The sequence below is a fragment of the Pan troglodytes genome, chromosome X, assembly GCF_028858775.2.
Source record: "Pan troglodytes isolate AG18354 chromosome X, NHGRI_mPanTro3-v2.0_pri, whole genome shotgun sequence".
In the NCBI taxonomy this organism is placed as follows: Eukaryota; Metazoa; Chordata; class Mammalia; order Primates; family Hominidae; genus Pan; species Pan troglodytes.
In genome coordinates, this window is record NC_072421.2 from 136,448,168 (window position 1) to 136,466,050 (window position 17,883).

General features: G+C 40.6%; 2 protein-coding genes across 4 annotated transcripts in view; both read right to left on the reverse strand.

Moving 5' to 3' along the window:
• FGF13 (fibroblast growth factor 13) overlaps nucleotides 1-17,883 on the reverse strand; it is a 593,844-nt gene that overhangs the window by 374,888 nt on the left and 201,073 nt on the right.
• Nucleotides 7,604-8,270, reverse strand: LOC134809324 (putative uncharacterized protein C5orf17). Its single transcript, XM_063804433.1, has one exon. The coding sequence runs from the start codon at nucleotides 7,912-7,914 to the stop codon at nucleotides 7,681-7,683; it is 234 nt and encodes a 77-aa protein (XP_063660503.1). The 5' UTR covers nucleotides 7,915-8,270; the 3' UTR covers nucleotides 7,604-7,680.

Genomic DNA, 17,883 nt, shown 5'->3' on the forward strand with positions numbered 1-17,883 from the left:
CTGGCAAGATGGCCAAATAGGAAGAGCTCTGGTCTGCTGCTCCCAGTGAGATACCCACAGAAGGCAGGTAATTTCTACATTTCCAATTGAGGAACCTGGCTCATCTCACTGGGACTGGTTGGACAGTGGGCGCAACCCACAGAGGGCAAGCCGATGCAGGGCACGGCATCACCTCACCCGGGAAGTGCAAGCAGTTGGGGGATTTCCCTTTCCTACCCAAGGGAAGCCGTGAGAGACTTCCAGGAGGAACGGTACACTCCTGCCCAGATACTGCGCTTTTCCCACGGTCTTTGCAACCAGCAGACCAGGAGATTCCCTCCAGTGCCTGGCTCGGCATGTCCCACTCCCACGGAGCCCAGCAAGCCAAGATCCATTGGTGTGAAATCCTCGCTGCTAGCGCAGCAGTCTGAAATCGACCTGGGGTGCTCAAGCTTGGTGGGGGGAGGGGCGTCCACCATTGCTTAGGCTTGAGTAGGCAGTTTCATGCTCACAGTGTAAACAAAGCTGCTGGGAAGTTCAAACTGGGTGGAGCCCACCACAGCTCAGCAAGGCCGACTGCCTCTCTAGATTCTACCTCTAGATGTTCAGGGCATCTCTGAACAAAAGGCAGCAGCCCCAGTCAGGGACTTATAGATAAAACCCCCATCTCCCTGGGACAGAGCACCTGGGGGAAGGGGCCGCTGTGGGCGCAGCTTCAGCAGACTTAAACATCTCTGCCTGACAGCTCTGAAGAGAGCAGTGGTTGTCCCAGCACAGCGTTCGAGCTCTGATAACAGACAGACTGCCTCCTCAAGTGGGTCCCTGACCCACATGTAGCCTGACTGGGATACACCTCCCAGTAGGGGCCAACAGACACCTAATACAGAAGAGCTTTGGCTGGCATCTGGCGGGTGCCTCTCTGGGACAAAACTTCCAGAGGAAGTATCAGGCAGCAATAGTTGCTGTTCTGCAGCCTCTGCTGGTGATACCCAGGCAAACAGGGTTGGGAGTGGACCTCCAGCAAACTGCAATAGACCTGCAGCTGAGGAGCCTGACTGTTAGAAGGAAAACTAACAAACAGAAAGGAATAGCATCAAATCAACAAAAAGGACATCCATACCAAAACCCCATCTGTAGGATACCAACATCAAACACCAAAGGTAGATGAAACCACAAAGATGGGGAGGAACCAGCGCAGAAAGGCTGAAAATTCCCAAAACAAGACCGCCTCTTCTCCTACAAAGGATCACAACCCTTCGCCAGCAAGGGAACAAAACTGGACGGAGAATGATTTTGATGAACTGAGAGAAGTACACTTCAGAAGGTGGGTAATAACAAACTCCTCTGAGCTAAATAAGCATGTTCTAACCCAACGCAAGGAAGCTAAGAACCTTGAAAAAAGGTTAGAAAAAATGCTAATGAGAATAACCAGTATAGAGAAGAACATAAAAGAACTGATGAAGCTGAAAAACGCAGCATGAGAACTTCGAGAAGCATATACAAGTTTCAATGGTCGAATCGATCAAGTGGAAGAAAGGGTATCCGTGATTGAAGATCAAATGAATGAAATAAAGCGAGAAGACAAGACTAGAGAAAAAAGAGTAAAAAGAAATAAACAAAGCCTCCAGGAAATATGGGACTATGTGAAAAGACCAAATATATGTTTGATTGGTATACCTGAAAGTGACAAGGAGAATGGAACCAAATTGGAAAACACTCTTCAGAATATTATCCAAGAGAACTTCCCCAACCTAGCAAGGCAGGCCAACATTCAAATTCAGGAAACACAGAGAATACCACAAAGATATTCCTCGAGAAGAGCAACCCAAAGACACATAACCATCAGATTCACCAAAGTTGAAATGAAGGAAAAAATGTTAAGGGCAGCCAGAGAGAAAGGTCAGGTTACCCACAAAGGGAAGCCCATCAGACTAACAGCAGACCTCTCTGCAGAAACCCTACAAGCCAGAAGAGGGGGGGCCAATAGTCAACATTCTTAAAGAAAAGAATTTTCAACCCAGAATTTAGTATCCAGCCAAACTAAGCTTCATAAGTGAAGAAGAAATAAAATCATTTACAGACAAGCAAATGCTGAGAGATTTTGTCACCACCAGGCCTGCCTTACAAGAGCTCCTGAAGGAAGCACTAAATATGGAAAGGAACGACCAGTACCAGCCACTGCAAAAACATGCCAAATTGTGAAGACCATCGGCGCTATGAAGAAACTGCATCAACTAACAGGAAAAATAACCAGTTAGCATCATAATGACAGGATCAAATTCACACATAACAATATTAACTTGAAATGTCCCAATTAAAATGCCCCAATTAAAAGACACAGAAGGCAAACTGGATAAAGAGTCAAGATTGGTTGGTGTGCTGTATTCAGTAGACTCATCTCACGTGCAAAGACACACATAGGCTCAAAATAAAGGCATGGAGGATGATTTACCAAGCAAATGGAAAGAAAAAAAAAAAAGCAGGGGTTGCAATTCTGGTCTCTGATAAAACAGACTTTAAGCCAACAAAGGTCAAAAGAAACAAAGAAAGGCATTACATAATGGTAAAGGAATCAATGCAATAAGAAGAGCTAACTATCCTAAATATATATGCACCCAATACAGGAAGACCCAGATTCATAAGGCAAGTCCTTAGAGACCTACAAAGAGACTTAGACTCCCACACAATAATAATGGGAGACTTTAACACCCCACTGTCAACATTAGACAGATCAACGAGACAGAAAATTAACAAGGATATCCAGGACTTGAACTCAGTTCTGGACCAAGCAGATCTAACAGAAATCTACAGAACTCTCCACCCCAAATCAACAGAATATACAATCTTCTCAGCACCACATTGCACTTATTCCAAAATTGATCACATAGTTGGAAGTAAAGCATTCCTCAGCAAATGTAAAAGAAGAGACATCACAACAAACTGTTTCTCAGACCACAGTGCAATCAAATTAGAACTCAGGATTAAGAAACAGACTAAAAACTGCACAACTACATGGAAACTGAACAACCTGCTCCTGAATGACTACTGGGTAAATAACAAAATGAAGACAGAAGTAAAGATGTTCTTTGAAACCAATGAGAACAAAGATACAATGTATCAGAATCTCTGGGACACATTTAAAGCAATGTGTAGAGGGAAATTTATAGCACTAAATGTCCACAAGAAAAAGCAGGAAAGATCTAAAATTGATACCCTCACATCACAATTAAAAGAACTAGAGAAAGAAGAGCAAACACATTCAAAAGCTAGCAGCAGATAATAAATACCTAAGATCAGAGCAGAACTGAAGGAGATAGAGACACAAAAACCCTTCAAAAAATCAATGAATCCAGGAGCTGGTTTTTGGAAAAGATCAACAAAATAAATGGACCACTAGCTATACAAATAAAGAAGAAAAGAGAGAAGAATCAAGTAGACGCAATAAAAAATGATAAAGGGGATATCATCACCAATCCCACAGAAATACAAACTACCATCAGATAATAATATAAACACCTCTACACAAATAAACTAGAAAAACTAGAAGAAATGGATAAATTCCTGGACACATACACCCTCCCAAGACTAAATCAGGAAGAAGTCAAATCTCTGAATAGACCAATAATAGGTTTTGAAATTGAGGCAGTAATTAATAGCCTACCAACCAAAAAAAGTCCAGGACCAGACACATTCACAACCGAATTCTACCAGAGGTACAAAGAGGAGCTGGTACCATTCCTTCTGAAACTATTCCAATCAATAGAAAAAGAGGGAATCTTCCCTAACTCATTTTATGAGGCCAGCATGATCCTGATAACAAAACCTGGCAGAGACACAACAAAAAAAGAAAATTGTAGGCCAATATCCACGATGAACATCGATGCAAAATTCTCAATAAAATACCGGCAAACTGAATCCAGCAGCACATCAAAAAGCTTATCCACCACGATCAAGTAGGCTTCATTCCTGGGATGCAAGGCTGGTTCAACATACAAAAATCAATAAACATAATCTATCACATAAACAGAACCAACAACAAAAACCACATGATTATCTCAATAGATGCATAAAAGGCCTTCTATAAAATTCAACAGCCCTTCATGCTAAAAACTCTCAATAAACTAGTTATTTTTGGAATGTATCTCAAAATAATAAGACCTATTTATGACAAACCCACAGCCAATATCATATGGAATGGGTAAAAACTGGAAGCATTTCCTTTGAAAACCAGCACAAGACAAGGATGCCCTCTGTCACCACTCCTATTCAACATAGTATTGTAAGTTCTGGTCAGAGCAATAAGGCAAGAGAAAGAGATAAAGGGTATTCAATCAGGAAAAGAGGAAATCAAATTGTTTCTGTTTGCAGATGGTATGATTGTATATTTAGATAACCTCATCATTTCAGCCCCAAATATCCTTAATCTGATAAGCAACTTCAGCAAAGTCTCAGGATACAAAATCAATGTGCAAAAATCACAAGCATTCCTATACACCAATAACAGACAAACAGAGAGCAAAATCACCAGTGAACTCCCATGCACAATTGCTACAAAGAGAATAAAATACCTAGGAATCCAACTTACAAGGGATGTGAAGGACCTCTTCAAGGAGAACTACAAACCACTGCTCAAGGAAATAAGAGGGCACAAATAAATGGAACAACATTCCATGCTCATGGATAGGAAGAATCAATATTGTGAAAATGGCCATACTGCCCAAGGTAATTTACAGATTCAATGCCATCTCCATCAAGCTACCAATGACTTTCTTCACAGAATTGGAAAAAAACAACTTTAAATTTCATATGGAACCAAAAAGAGCCCACATAGCCAAGACAATCCTAAGCCAAAAGAACAAAGCTGGAGGCATCACACTACCTGACTTCAAACTATACTACAAGGCTACAGCAACCAAAACAGCATGGTACTGGTACCAAAACAGAGATATAGATCAATGGAACAGAACAGAGCACTCAGAAATAACATCACAAATCTACAACCATCTGATCTTTGACAAATCTGATAAAAACAAGCAATGGGGAAAGGATTCCCTGTTTAATAAATGGTGCTGGGAAAACTGGCTAGCCATATGCAGAAAGCTGAAACTGTTTCCCTTCCTTACACCTTATACAAAAATTAACACCAGATGGATTAAAGACTTAACTGTAAGACCTAAAAACCATAAAAACCCTAGAAGAAAACCTAGGCAATACCATTCAGGACTTAGGGATGTGCAAAGACTTCATGACTAAAACACCAAAAACAATGGCAACAAAAGCCAAAATTGACAAGTGGGATCTAATTAAACTAAAGAGCTTTTGCATAGCAAAAGAAACTATCATCAGACTGAAAAGGCAACCTACAGAATAGGAGAAAATTTTTGCAATCTATCCATCTGACAAAGGGCTAATATCCAGAATCTACAAAGAACTTAAACAAATTTACAAGAAAAAAACAACCCCTTGAAAAAAAAATGAGTGAAGGATATGAACAGACTCTTCTCAAAAGAAGACATTTATGTAGCCAACAAAGTTAGGAAAAAATTCTCATCATCACTGGTCATTGGAAAATACAAATCAAATCCACAATGAGATACCATCTCACACCAGTTAGAATGGTGATCATCAAAAAGTCAGGAAACAACAGATGCTGGAGAGGATGTGGAGAAATAGGAATGCTTTTACACTGTTGGTGGGAGTGTAAATTAGTTCAACCATTGTGGAAGACAGTGTGGCAATTCCTCAAGGATCTAGAACTAGAAATATCGTTTGACCCAGCAACCCCATTACTGGGTATATACCCAAAGGATTATAAATCATTCTACTGTAAAGACACATGCACACATATGTTTATTGCAGCACTGTTCACAATAGCAAAGTCTTGGAACCAACCCAAATGCCCATCAATGATAGACTGGATAAAGAAAATGTGGCACAAATGCACCAAGGAATACTATGCAGCCATAAAAAAGGATGAGTTCATGTCCTTTGCAGGGACATGGATGAAACTGGAAACCATCATTCTCAGCAAAGCAACACAAGAAGAGAAGACCAAACACCACATGTTCTCACTCATAAGTGGGAGATGAGCAATGAGAACACATGGACACAGGGAGGGGAACATCACATGCCAGGGCCTGTTGGGGGTGGGGGGCTTGGGGAGGGATAGCATTAGGAGAAATACCTAATGTAAATGACAAGTTGATGGGTGTAGCAAACTCACATGTCACATGTATACCTATGTAAACAAACATGCACGTTGTACACATATATCCCAGAACTTAAAGTATAATTTAAAAAAAAAGATGAACACAAAAGCTTAAAGATGTATTGCGTTTTAAAATATGGAACTTTAATAAATCTAATATTGCTGTCAAAAAAATAGAAAAGCAGTCTGGGCCACAAGGACTGCAAATTCAAGGCAAGTCCTAGTGCTAAACTTGGCTAAGAGCCAGTAGACTCAGGGGGATATGTGAGCTACTGAGACTCCAGCTGGGGAAGCTAAGGAAATGCTTGTACCACTTGTCCCCCAACCCCAAGCTGCACAGCTTGCAGTTCCAAAATAAATCCCTTCCTTCCACTTGAAGAGAGGAGAGGGGAGAGTAAAGACATCTCTGTCTTGCATCACGGATACCAGCTCAGTCACAGTAAAATAGGACACCAATCAGAGTTGTGAGTTCTCATTTCCAGGCCCTAGCTCCTGAATGACATTTCTAGACACACCCTGGGCCAGAAGGAAATCCATTGCCTTGAAGTGAAAAACCCAGTCCTGCCAGGACTTACCATGTGCTGACTAAAGAGCCCTTGGGCCCTGAATAACCAGTAGTGATACCCAGGAAGTATACTATAGGCCTTGCGTGAGACTCTAAGACTTACTGACTTCAGGTAATATACAGCAAATTCCCAGCTGTGCTGGCTATGAGAAGAGACTCCTTCTGTTTGGGAAAAGTGGAGGGACAAGCAAAAGGGACTTTGTCTTGCACTTTAGGTACCAGTGTGTCCGGAATTGGTGGGTTCTTGGTCTCACTGACTTCAAGAATGAAGCCGCGGACCCTCGCGGTGAGTGTTACAGCTCTAAAGATGGCGCGTCTGGAGTCTGTCCCTTCTGATGTTCATATGTGTTCGGAGTTTCTTCCTTCTGGTGGGTTCGTGGTCTCGCTGGCTCAGGAGTGAAGCTGCAGACCTTCGCGGTGAGTGTTACAGCTCTTAAGGCAGCGCGTCTGGAGTTGTTCGTTCCTCCCGGTGGGCTTGTGGTCTCGCTGGGCTCAGGAGTGAAGCTGCAGATCTTCGCCGTGAGTGTTACAGCTCATAAAAGCAGCGTGGACCCAAAGAGTGAGCAGTAGCAAGATTTATTGCAAAGAGCGAAAGAACAAAGCTTCCACAGTGTGGAAGGGGACCCGAACGTGTTGCCAATGCTGGCTCTGGCAGCCTGCTTTTATTCTCTTATCTGGCCCCACCCACATCCTGCTGATTGGTAGAGCTGAGTGGCCTGTTTTAACAGGGCGCTGATTGGTGTGTTTACAATCCCTGAGCTAGATAAAAAGGTTCTCCACGTCCCCATCAGATTAGTTAGATACAGAGTTTCCACACACAGGTTCTCCAAGGCCCCACCAGAGCAGCTAGATACAGAGTGTCGATTGGTGCACTCACAAACCTTGAGCTAAACACAGGGTGCTGATTGGTGTGTTTACAATCCCTGAGCTAGACATAAAGACTCTCCACGTCCCCACCAGACTCAGGAGCCCAGCTGGCTTCACCGAGTGGATCCTGCACCAGGGCTGCAGGTGGAGCTGCCTGCCAGTACTGAGCCGTGCACTCGCATTCCTCGGCCCTTGGGTGGTAGATGGGACTGGGCGCTGTGGAGCAGGGGGTGGTGCTCGTCGGGGAGGCTTGGGCAGCACAGGAGCCCATGGAGTGGGTGGGAGACTCAGGCATGGCGGGCTGCAGGTCCCGAGCCCTGCCCCGCAGGAAGGCAGCTAAGGCTCGGTGAGAAATCGAGCGCAGCGCCGGTGGGCTGGCACTGCTGGGGGACCCAGTACACCCTCCGCAGCCACTGGCCCGGGTGCTAAGTCCCTCATTACCCGGGGCCAGCAGGGCTGGCCGGCTGTTCTGAGTGCGGGGCCCGCCAAGCCCACGCCCACCCAGAACTCCAGCTGGCCGGCAAGCGCCGCACGCAGCCCCGGTTCCTGCTCGCGCCTCTCCCTCCACACCTCCCTGCAAGCTGAGGGAGTGGGCTCCAGCCTTGGCCAGCCCAGAAAGCAGCTCCCACAGTGCAGTGGTGGGCTGAAGGGCTCCTCAAGTGCCGCCAAAGTGGGAGCCCAGGCAGAGGAGGTGCCGAGAGCAAGCGAGGGCTCTGAGGACTGCCAGCACGCTGTCACCTCTCACCAGCTCAGCCACAAAGGGACAGAGCACCAAGAGCGCTTTTGAGGTACTCAATTCCAGGCCTTGGCTCTTCAATGACATTTCTGGATGTGCCCTGGGCCAGAGAGGAGCCCACTACCATGAAGGGTGAGTCCCAGACTAGGCAGAATTCACCACAAACCAACTAAAGAGCTCTTGAGCTTTAGGGGACATTGGCTACCCTCTGTGGGCCTGTAGTGGTGGCAACAGGGTGAGGCTTCTCTGCCTGTGGAATGGGGAGGAAAGCGTGCGAAGGACCACATCTCACAGTTTGAGTGCCAGCTCAGCTACAGTACAACAGAACACCGGGTAGACTTCTAGAGTGTTTTGACTCCAGGCTCTAGATCCCAGACAGCACCTCTGGACCTGACCAGGGCCTAGGGGAGCTCACTGCCCTGAAGGGAAGGACGCAAGCCTGGCTGGCTTAAGCACCTGCTGATTGTAGAGCCCCAGGGCCCTGAACAAACATAGATGGAAGACAGGTAGTGGTTACAGTGGGCCTTCAGCAAGATCCAGGGCTGTGCTGGCTTTAGGTCTAACTCAGGAGAAGCCCACTGGCGTTGACCACAGGGTTGCTTGTGTCACTGCCCCCCCCCCACCCCCAGCTCCAGGTGGTACAGAACAGACAGACAGACTCCATTTCTTTGGAAGAAATAAGGGAAGAGAACAAAAGTTTTTGTCTAATAATCCAAGGAATTATTCTGGATATAATCCAAGATCATCACAGTTGTACTTCTAGAAGTTGGCAAGAACTACAGTGTTACTTGGCTTGGGGTGCCTCCTAATGCAGACAAGGCTTAGATCCTAATACTTAAGTCCTTTTGAATACCAGGAAAGGCTTCTCAAGGAGGATGCATACGAACAAGCCCAGACTATAAAGACTAGTAAATATCTAACTTTCCAACACCCAGATCAGATACAGGTGGATTTCCACAAGCATCAACACCATCCTGAAAAACATGACCTCACTAAATGAACTCAATAAGGCACCAGAGGCCAAGCCTGAAGAAAGAGATATGTGACCTTCTTTCAGAAAGAGAATTCAAAATAGCTGCTTTGAGAAAACTCAAAGAAATTCAAGAAAACACAGAGAAGGAATTCAGAATGCTATCAGATAAATTAAAAATATTGAAATAAACAAAAAAACCCCAGAAATTCTAAAGTTTAAAACTGGAGTTGACATAGTGAAAAATGCAGAGTCTAATAGCAGAATGGATCAAGCAGAAGACAAAATTAGTGAACTTGAAGACAGCTATTTGAAAATACATGGTCAGAGGAGACAAAAGATAAAAGAATAAAAAACAATGAAGCATACCTATAAGATGTAGAAAATAGTCTCTAAAGGGCAAAGCTAAGAGTTAATGGCCTTAAAGAGGAAGTAGAGAAAGAAATAGGAGTAGAAAGTTTATTCAAAGGGATAGAAACAGAGAACTTCCCAAATTTAGAGATAGATGTCAATATCCAACTACAAAAAAGTTATAGAACACAAAGCAGATTTAACCCAAAGAAGACTATCTCAAGGCATTTAATAATCAGACTCCCAAAGGTGAAGGATAAAGAAAGAACCCTAAAAGCAGCATGAGAAAAGAAACAACATAAAATGGAGCTCCAATACGTCTGGCAGCAGACTTTTCAGTGAAAAACATACAGGCCAGGAGAGAGAGGCATAGCATATTTGAAGTGCTGAAGAAAACAAACCTTTACCCCAGAATAGTATATCTGGTGAAAATATCCTTCAAACATGAAGGAGAAATAAAAACTTTCCCAGACAAACAAAAGCTGTGGGTTTTCATCAACATTAGACCTGTCCCACAAGAAATGCTAAAGAGAGAACTTCAGTAAAAAAGAAAAGAATGTTAATGAGCAATAAGAAATCAACTGAAGGTACAAAACTCACTACTAATAGTAAGTATACAGAGAGACACAAAATATTATAACACTGTAAGTGTGGTGTGTAAACTAATTTTATACTAAATAGAAAAACTAAATGATGAATCAATCAAAGATAATAACTGTAACAACTTTTCAAGACATAGACATTACAATAAAATATAAATCAAAACATCAAAAAGTTAAAAAGTGGGGGGATGAAATTGACGTGTAGAATTGTTATTACTTTTCTTTTTGCTTGTTTCTTTGTTTATGCAAACAGTGTTAATTTATTATCAAGTAAAAATAATGGGTTAAAGACAGTGTTGACAAGCCACATGGTAACCCCAAATAAAAAAACATGAAACAAATCCATGAAAATTAAAAAGCAAGAAATTAAGTCATATTACTAGAGAAAATCATCTTCCCTAAAAGGAAGACAAAAAGGAAAGAAAGAAGCAAACACTACAAAACAACCAGAAAACAAATAACCAAATGCCAGGAGTAAGTCCTTAGTTATCAATAATAACATTGAATGTAAATGAACTAAACTCTCCAATTAAAAGACATAGACTGGCTGAATGGATTTTAAAAAACAGAAAAAAAGAACTTTTGCTTACAAGAAACATATTTAACCTATAGAATTACACATAGACTGAAAATGAAAGGACAGAAAAAGATATTCCATGCCAATGGAAACCAAAAAAAGAGCAGTAGTAGCTATGCTTATATGAGACAAAATGGATTTCAAGACAAAAACTAGAAAAAGACAAAAAGAAAGTCACTGTATAATGATAAAGAGGTCAATTTGGCAAGAGGATACAACAATTATAAATATATACATATAGAACACTGGACCACCCAGATATATAAAGCAAATATTATCAGAGCTAAAGGGAGACAGACCCCAATACAATAATAGCTGGAGGAGGCTTCAATGCCCTACATTCAGCACTGGACAAATATTCCAGACAGAAAATCAACAAACAAACATTGGACTTAATCTGAACTATAGACCAAATGGGCCTAATAGATATTTACAGAACATTTCATCCAACAGCTACAGAACACACATTCTTTTCCTCATCACTTAGATCTTCCTCAAGGATAAACCATATGTTAGGTCACAAAACAGTTATAAAACATTCAAAAAATTGAAATAATATCAAGCATTGTGGTGGTCTATAGAGATTAAGGTGGCAGATAGGAAACAGGACAAGCTTGCAGCTCCTCCTTGGACTGACAAAGCAGTGTGTAGAGACTCACATCGTGAACTTTTGCTCCAAGAACAACTGCAGGAAAATACTAGGAAAGCCAAAGGAATCCACAGACCCTTTGAAGGAACTGGATCACCACTGCAGGCTCCGTGAAACACCGAAAAACTGTGTCTGCTTGCTTTCTCAATGGTGAGGTTTGTGATCTGGGGTAAGTTCTCAGTGCTGGTCACTGGCTATCTGGAAATAGACTCAGTGCTGTTGTGGGGGCATAGTGGGAGTGAGACTGGCCTTTAGGACTGCAGGCTGCAAGGCAGCGGGATGAGGCCTGTGACTCCTGTCTTTCCCCCACTTCTCTGGTGAACTGTATGACCGAGCAGATGCAGCTATAATCACCCTGGGAATATAACTCCAATGGACTGGGAATCACACCCCCATCCCAAAGGCAGCCACAGGAAGCCCTGCCCAAAGAGAATCTGAGCTCAGATATGCCTATCCCTGCCCCCACCTGGTGGTTTTTCTCTACCCACCCTGGTACCAAAGACAAAGATCATAATCTCTCCGGAGCTCTATGGCCCTGCCCACCACCTGAGAAACCTGAATATTTAACCAGGTGACCCTAGGGCAAGTTTGCATCCTTCCTATAGGACTGCAGCTGATGCACTCTTGAAAGCGTCACCTCCTGGCTGGAGGCCAACAAACACAAAACCAGCACACTAAACAAAAACAACCAAGGACCATCACAGAGTCCACTTCACTTCCCTGCTACCTCCACCTTCACCGGAGCAGGTGCTGTTATCTACAGCTGCAAGACCTGAAGACAGATGACATCACGGGACTCTTTGCAGACACTCCCCAGTACCAACCCGGAGCCTGGTAGCTCCACTGGGTGGCTAGACCCAGAAAGGCAAAAACAATCACTACAGTTCAGCTCTCAGGAAGCCCCATTCCTAGGGGAAGGGGGAGAACACCATATCAAGGGACCACCCCATGGGACAAAAGAATGTGAACAGCAGCCTTTGAATCCCAGATCTTCCCCTGACATAGTCTACACAAATGAGAATGAACCAGAAAAACAATTCTGGTAATATGACAAAACAAGGTTCTTTAACACCCCCAAAACATCATACCAGCTAACCAGCAATGAATCCAAGCCAAGATAAAAATCTCTGAATTGCCAGAAAAAGAATTCAGAAGGTCAATTATTAAGCTAATCAAGGAGGCACCAGAGAAAGGTGAAGTCCAGCTTAAAGGAATCAAAAACATGATCCAGAAAATGAAAGGAAAATTCTTCAGTGAAATAGAATAACTAAAAGCAGAATCACAACTTCTGGTAATCAAGGACACACTTAGAGAAATGCAAATTCACTGGAAAATCTCAGCAATAGAATCGAACAAGCAGAACCAAATCCATCAAAGACAAAGAAAAAAGAATTTTAAAAAATTAACAAAGCCTCCAAGAAGTTTGAGACTATGGTAAACCTAACAATAATTGGTGTTCCTGAGGAAGAAGAGAAATCTCACAGTTTGGAAAACATATTGGAAGGAATAATCAAGGAAAACTTCCCTGACCTTGCTAGAGATCTAGAAATCAAAATACAAGAAGCTCAAAGAACACCTGGGAAATTCATCATAAAAAGATCATCACCTAGGCACACAGTCATCAGGTTATCTAAAGTCAAGACAAAGGAAAGAATCTTAAGAGCTATCAGGCAAAAGCATCAGCTAACCTATGAAGAAAAACTTATCAGATGAACGCAGATTTCTCAGCAGAAACCCTACAAGCTCAAAGGGATTGGGGCCTTATTTTTAGCTTCCTTAAACAAAATAATTATCAGCCAAAAATTTTGTATCCAGCAAAACTAAGCTTCATAAATGAAGGATAGATACACTCTTTTCCAGACAAACAAATGTTAAAATAATTTGCCACTACCAAGCCAGCACTACAAGAAATGCTAAAAGGAGGTCTAAATCTTGAAACAAATCCTCAAAAAACCCCAAAATAGAACCTCATTAAAGCATAAATCTCACAGGACCTATATAACAATAACACAATGAAAGAAAACAAGGTATTTAGGCAACAAATAGCATGTTGAATAGAATACCACCTCATATCTCAATACTAACATTGAATGTAATGGGCCTAAATACTCCACTTAAAAAACACAGAATGTCAGAATGGATAATAATTTACCAACCAAGTTTCTGCTGTCTTCAGGAGACTCACCTAACACGTAAGGACCCACATAAACTTAAGGTAAAGGGGTGGAAAAAGATATTCCATGTAAATGCACACCAAAACCAGCAGGAGTAGTTATTCTTATATCAGACTAAACAAACTTTAAAGCAACAGCAATCTTAAAAGATAAAGAGGAACATTATATAATGATAAAAGGACTAGTCCAAGAGGAAAATATCAGTCCTAAATATATATGTGCCTAACACTGGAGCTTCCAAATTTATAAAACAATTACTACTAGACCTAAAAATGAGATAGATGGCAACACAATAATAGTGGGTGACTTCAGTAATCCACTGAGAGCACTAGATAGGTCATCAATACAAAAAGTCAACAAAGGAATGATGGACTTAAACTATAGCCTATAACAAATGGACTCAACAGATACTTGCAGGACATTCTACCCAACAACTGTAGAATATACATTCCATTCATAAGCACATGAAACGTTCTCCAAAATGGACCATATGATAGGCCACAAAACAAATCTCAGTAAATTTAAGAAAACCAAATTTATATCAAGTATTCTCTCAGATCTCAGTGGAATAAAATTGGAAATCATATCTAAAAGGAACCCTCAAAAGCATGCAAATAACATGGAAATTAAATAATCTGCTCCTGAATGATGGTTGGGTCAACAATGAAATCAAGATGGCTATTAAAAAATTCTTTGAATTGAAATATAATAGTGACACAACCTCTCAAAACCTCTGGGAAACAGCAAATGCGGTGCTAAGAGGAAAGTTCATAGCATTAAATGCCTTCACCAAAAAGTCTGAAAGGGCACAAATAGACAATCTAAGGTCACACCGCACAGAAGTGGAGCAACAAGAACAATCCAAACCCAAACCCTGCAGAAGAAAAGAAATAATGAAGATCAGAGCAGAACTAAATGAAATTGAAACAAAAAAAAATACAAAAGATAATGAAACAAAAAGCTGGTTCTTGGAAAATATAAGTAAAGACAATTAGTGAGATTAACCAAGTAAAGAAGAGAGAAGATCCAAATAAACTCAATTACAAAAGAAATGGGAGATATTACCACTGATACCAAGGAAATACAAAAGATTATTCTACACTACTGTGAACCCCTTTATGCACATAAACTATAAAACTTAGAGGAGATGGATACATTCCTGGAAATATACAACTCTCCTAGATTAAACCAGGAAGATACAGAATCTCTGAACAGACCAATAGCAAGCAGTGAGGTTGAAATGGTAATTTAAAAATTGTCAGCAAAATAATGTCCAGGATTAGATGGACTCACAGCTGAATTCTATCAGACATTCAAAGAAGAATTGGTACCAATCCTATTGACACTATTACACAAGACAGAGAAAGAGGAAATCCTCCCTAAATCATTCTATGATGCCAGTATCACCCTAATACCAAAAACCAGGGAAGGACCTAACAAACAAAAAAAAAAAAAAAAAAAAAAAAAGAAGAAGAAAACTACAGACCAATATCCCTGATGAAAATAGATGCAAAAATCCTCAACAAAATACTAGCAAACCTAATACAACAGCATATCAAAAAAACAATCCACCATGATCAAGTAGGTTTCATACTTGGGATGCAGGGATAGTTTAACATACGTAAGTCAACAAATGTTACACACCACATAAACAGAATTTAAAACAAAAATCACATGATTATTTCAATAGATGCAGAAAAAGCATTTGACAAAACCCAGCATCCATTTATGATTAAAACCCTCAGCAAAATCGGCATAGAAGCAACATACCTTAACAAATAAAAGCCATCTAAAACAAACTCACAGCCAACATTATACCGAACGGGCAAAAGTTGAAAGCATTTTCCCCTGAGAATTGGAACAATAAAAAGATGCTCATTCTCACCACTTCTATTCAACATAGTACTGGAAGACCAAGCCAGAGCAGTCAGACAAGAGAAAGAAATAAAGGGCATCCAAAGAGGTAAAAAGAGGAAGGCAAACTATTGCTGTTTGCTGATGATATGATCGTATACCTAGAAAATCCTAAAGACTCATCCAAAAAGCTCCTAGAACTGGTAAATGGATTCAACAAAGTTTCAGGATACAAAATTAATGTACACAAATCAGTAGCTCTGCTATACAGCAACAGTGGCCAAGCTGAGAATCAACTCAAGGACTCAACTCCTTTCACAATAGCTGAAAAAAATAAAATAAAATACTTAGGAATATACCTAACCAAGGAGGTGAAAGACCTCTACAAGAAAAACTACAAAATACTGCTGAAATAAATTATAGATGACACAAACAAATAGAAACACATCCCATTCTCATAAATGGTTAGAATCAATATTGTTTAAATGACCATACCACCAAAAGCAATCTACAAATTTAATGCAATTCCCATTAAAATATCACCGTCATTCTTCACAGAACTAGAAAATAAACAATCCTAAAATTCAGATGGGACCAAAAAAAGAGCCCACATAGCCAAAGCAAGACTAAGCAAATAGAACAAATCTGGAGGTATCAGATTACCTGACTTCAAACTATACTATAAGGCCATCGTCACCAAAACAGCATGGTACTGGTATAAAAATAGGCATCTAGACCAATTGAACAGAAAAGAGAACCCAGAAATAAACCCAAATACTTACAGCCAACTGATTTTCAACAAAGCAAAGAAAAACATAAAGTGGGGAAAGGACACCCTGTTCAACAAATGATGCTGGGATAATTGTCAAGCCACATGTAGACAAATGAAACTGGATCCTCATCTCCCACCCTATACAAAAATCAACTCAAGATGGATCAAAAACTTAAATTTAAGACTGAAGCCATAAAGATTTTAGAATATAACATTGAAAAAACTCTTCTAGACATTGGCTTAGGCAAAGATTTCATGACCAAGAATGCAAAAGCAAATGCAACAAAAACAAAGATAAACAGATGGAACTTAATTAAACTAAAAAGCTTCTGCACAGCAAAAGAAATAATCGGCAGAGTTAACAGACAACCCACAGAGTGGGAGAAAATCTTCACAATTTACACATCCAACAAACAACTAGTATTCAGAATGTACAAAAACTCAAACAAATCAGCAAGGAAAAAACAAACAATCCCATCAAAAAGTGGGCTAAGAACATGAAAAGACAGTTCTCAAAAGAAGATATACAAATGGTCAACAAGCATATGGAAAATGCTGAACATCACTGATGATCAAAGAAATGCAAATCAAAATCAAAATGCAATAACACCTCACTCCTGCAAGAATGGCCATAATCAAAAAATCAAAAAGTAATAGATGTTGGCTGGAATGTGGCAAATAGGGAACACAATTACACCGTTGGAGGGAATGTAAACTAGTACAACCACTATGGAAAACAGTGTGAAAATTCCTTAAAGAACTAAAAGTAGATCTACCATTTGATCCAGCAATCCCACTACTAGGTATCTACCCAGAGGAAAGGAAGTCATTATACGAAAAAGATACTTGCACACACATGTTTGCAGCAGCATGATTTGCAATTGCAAAAATATGAAACCAGCCCAAATGCTCATCAATCAATGAATGGATAAAGAAAATTATTTATATATATATATATATATATATATATATATATAATGAAATACTATTCAGCCATAAAAAGGAATGAAATATTGGCATTCACAGCAACCTTGATGGAATTGGAGACTATTATTCTAAGTGAAGTAACTCAGAAATGGAAAACCAAACACTGTGTATTCTCACTCATATGTGGGAGCTAAGCTATGAGGACGCAAAGGTATACAAATGACATATTGGACTTTGGGGACTTGGGAAAGGGTGGGGGTAGCAAGGGATAAAAGACTATTCATTGGGTACAGTGTACACTGCTCGGGTGATGGGTGCACCAAAATCTCAGAAATCACAACTAAAGAACTTATTCATGTAACCAAACACCACCTGTTCCCCAAAGACCTATTGAAATAAAAAAATATTTTTTAAATCAAGCATCTTCTCTGAACACAACAGAATACAACTAGAAATCAATAGCACAAGGAACTGTGGAAACTGTGCAAATACACAGAAATTAAACAATATGCTCCTGAATGACCAGTAGGTTAATGAAAAAATCAAGAAAAAATTTAGAAAATGTATTGAAACAAATGGAAATTGAAACACAATATGCTAAATCTTATGGGATACAGCAAAAGCAGTACTAAGAGGGAAGTTTATAGCTATA

Bases quoted from the DNA above. Each gene is read 5' to 3' on its own strand.
- LOC134809324 (XM_063804433.1), bottom strand. From the start codon at position 7,914: ATGCCTGAGTCTCCCACCCACTCCATGGGCTCCTGTGCTGCCCAAGCC.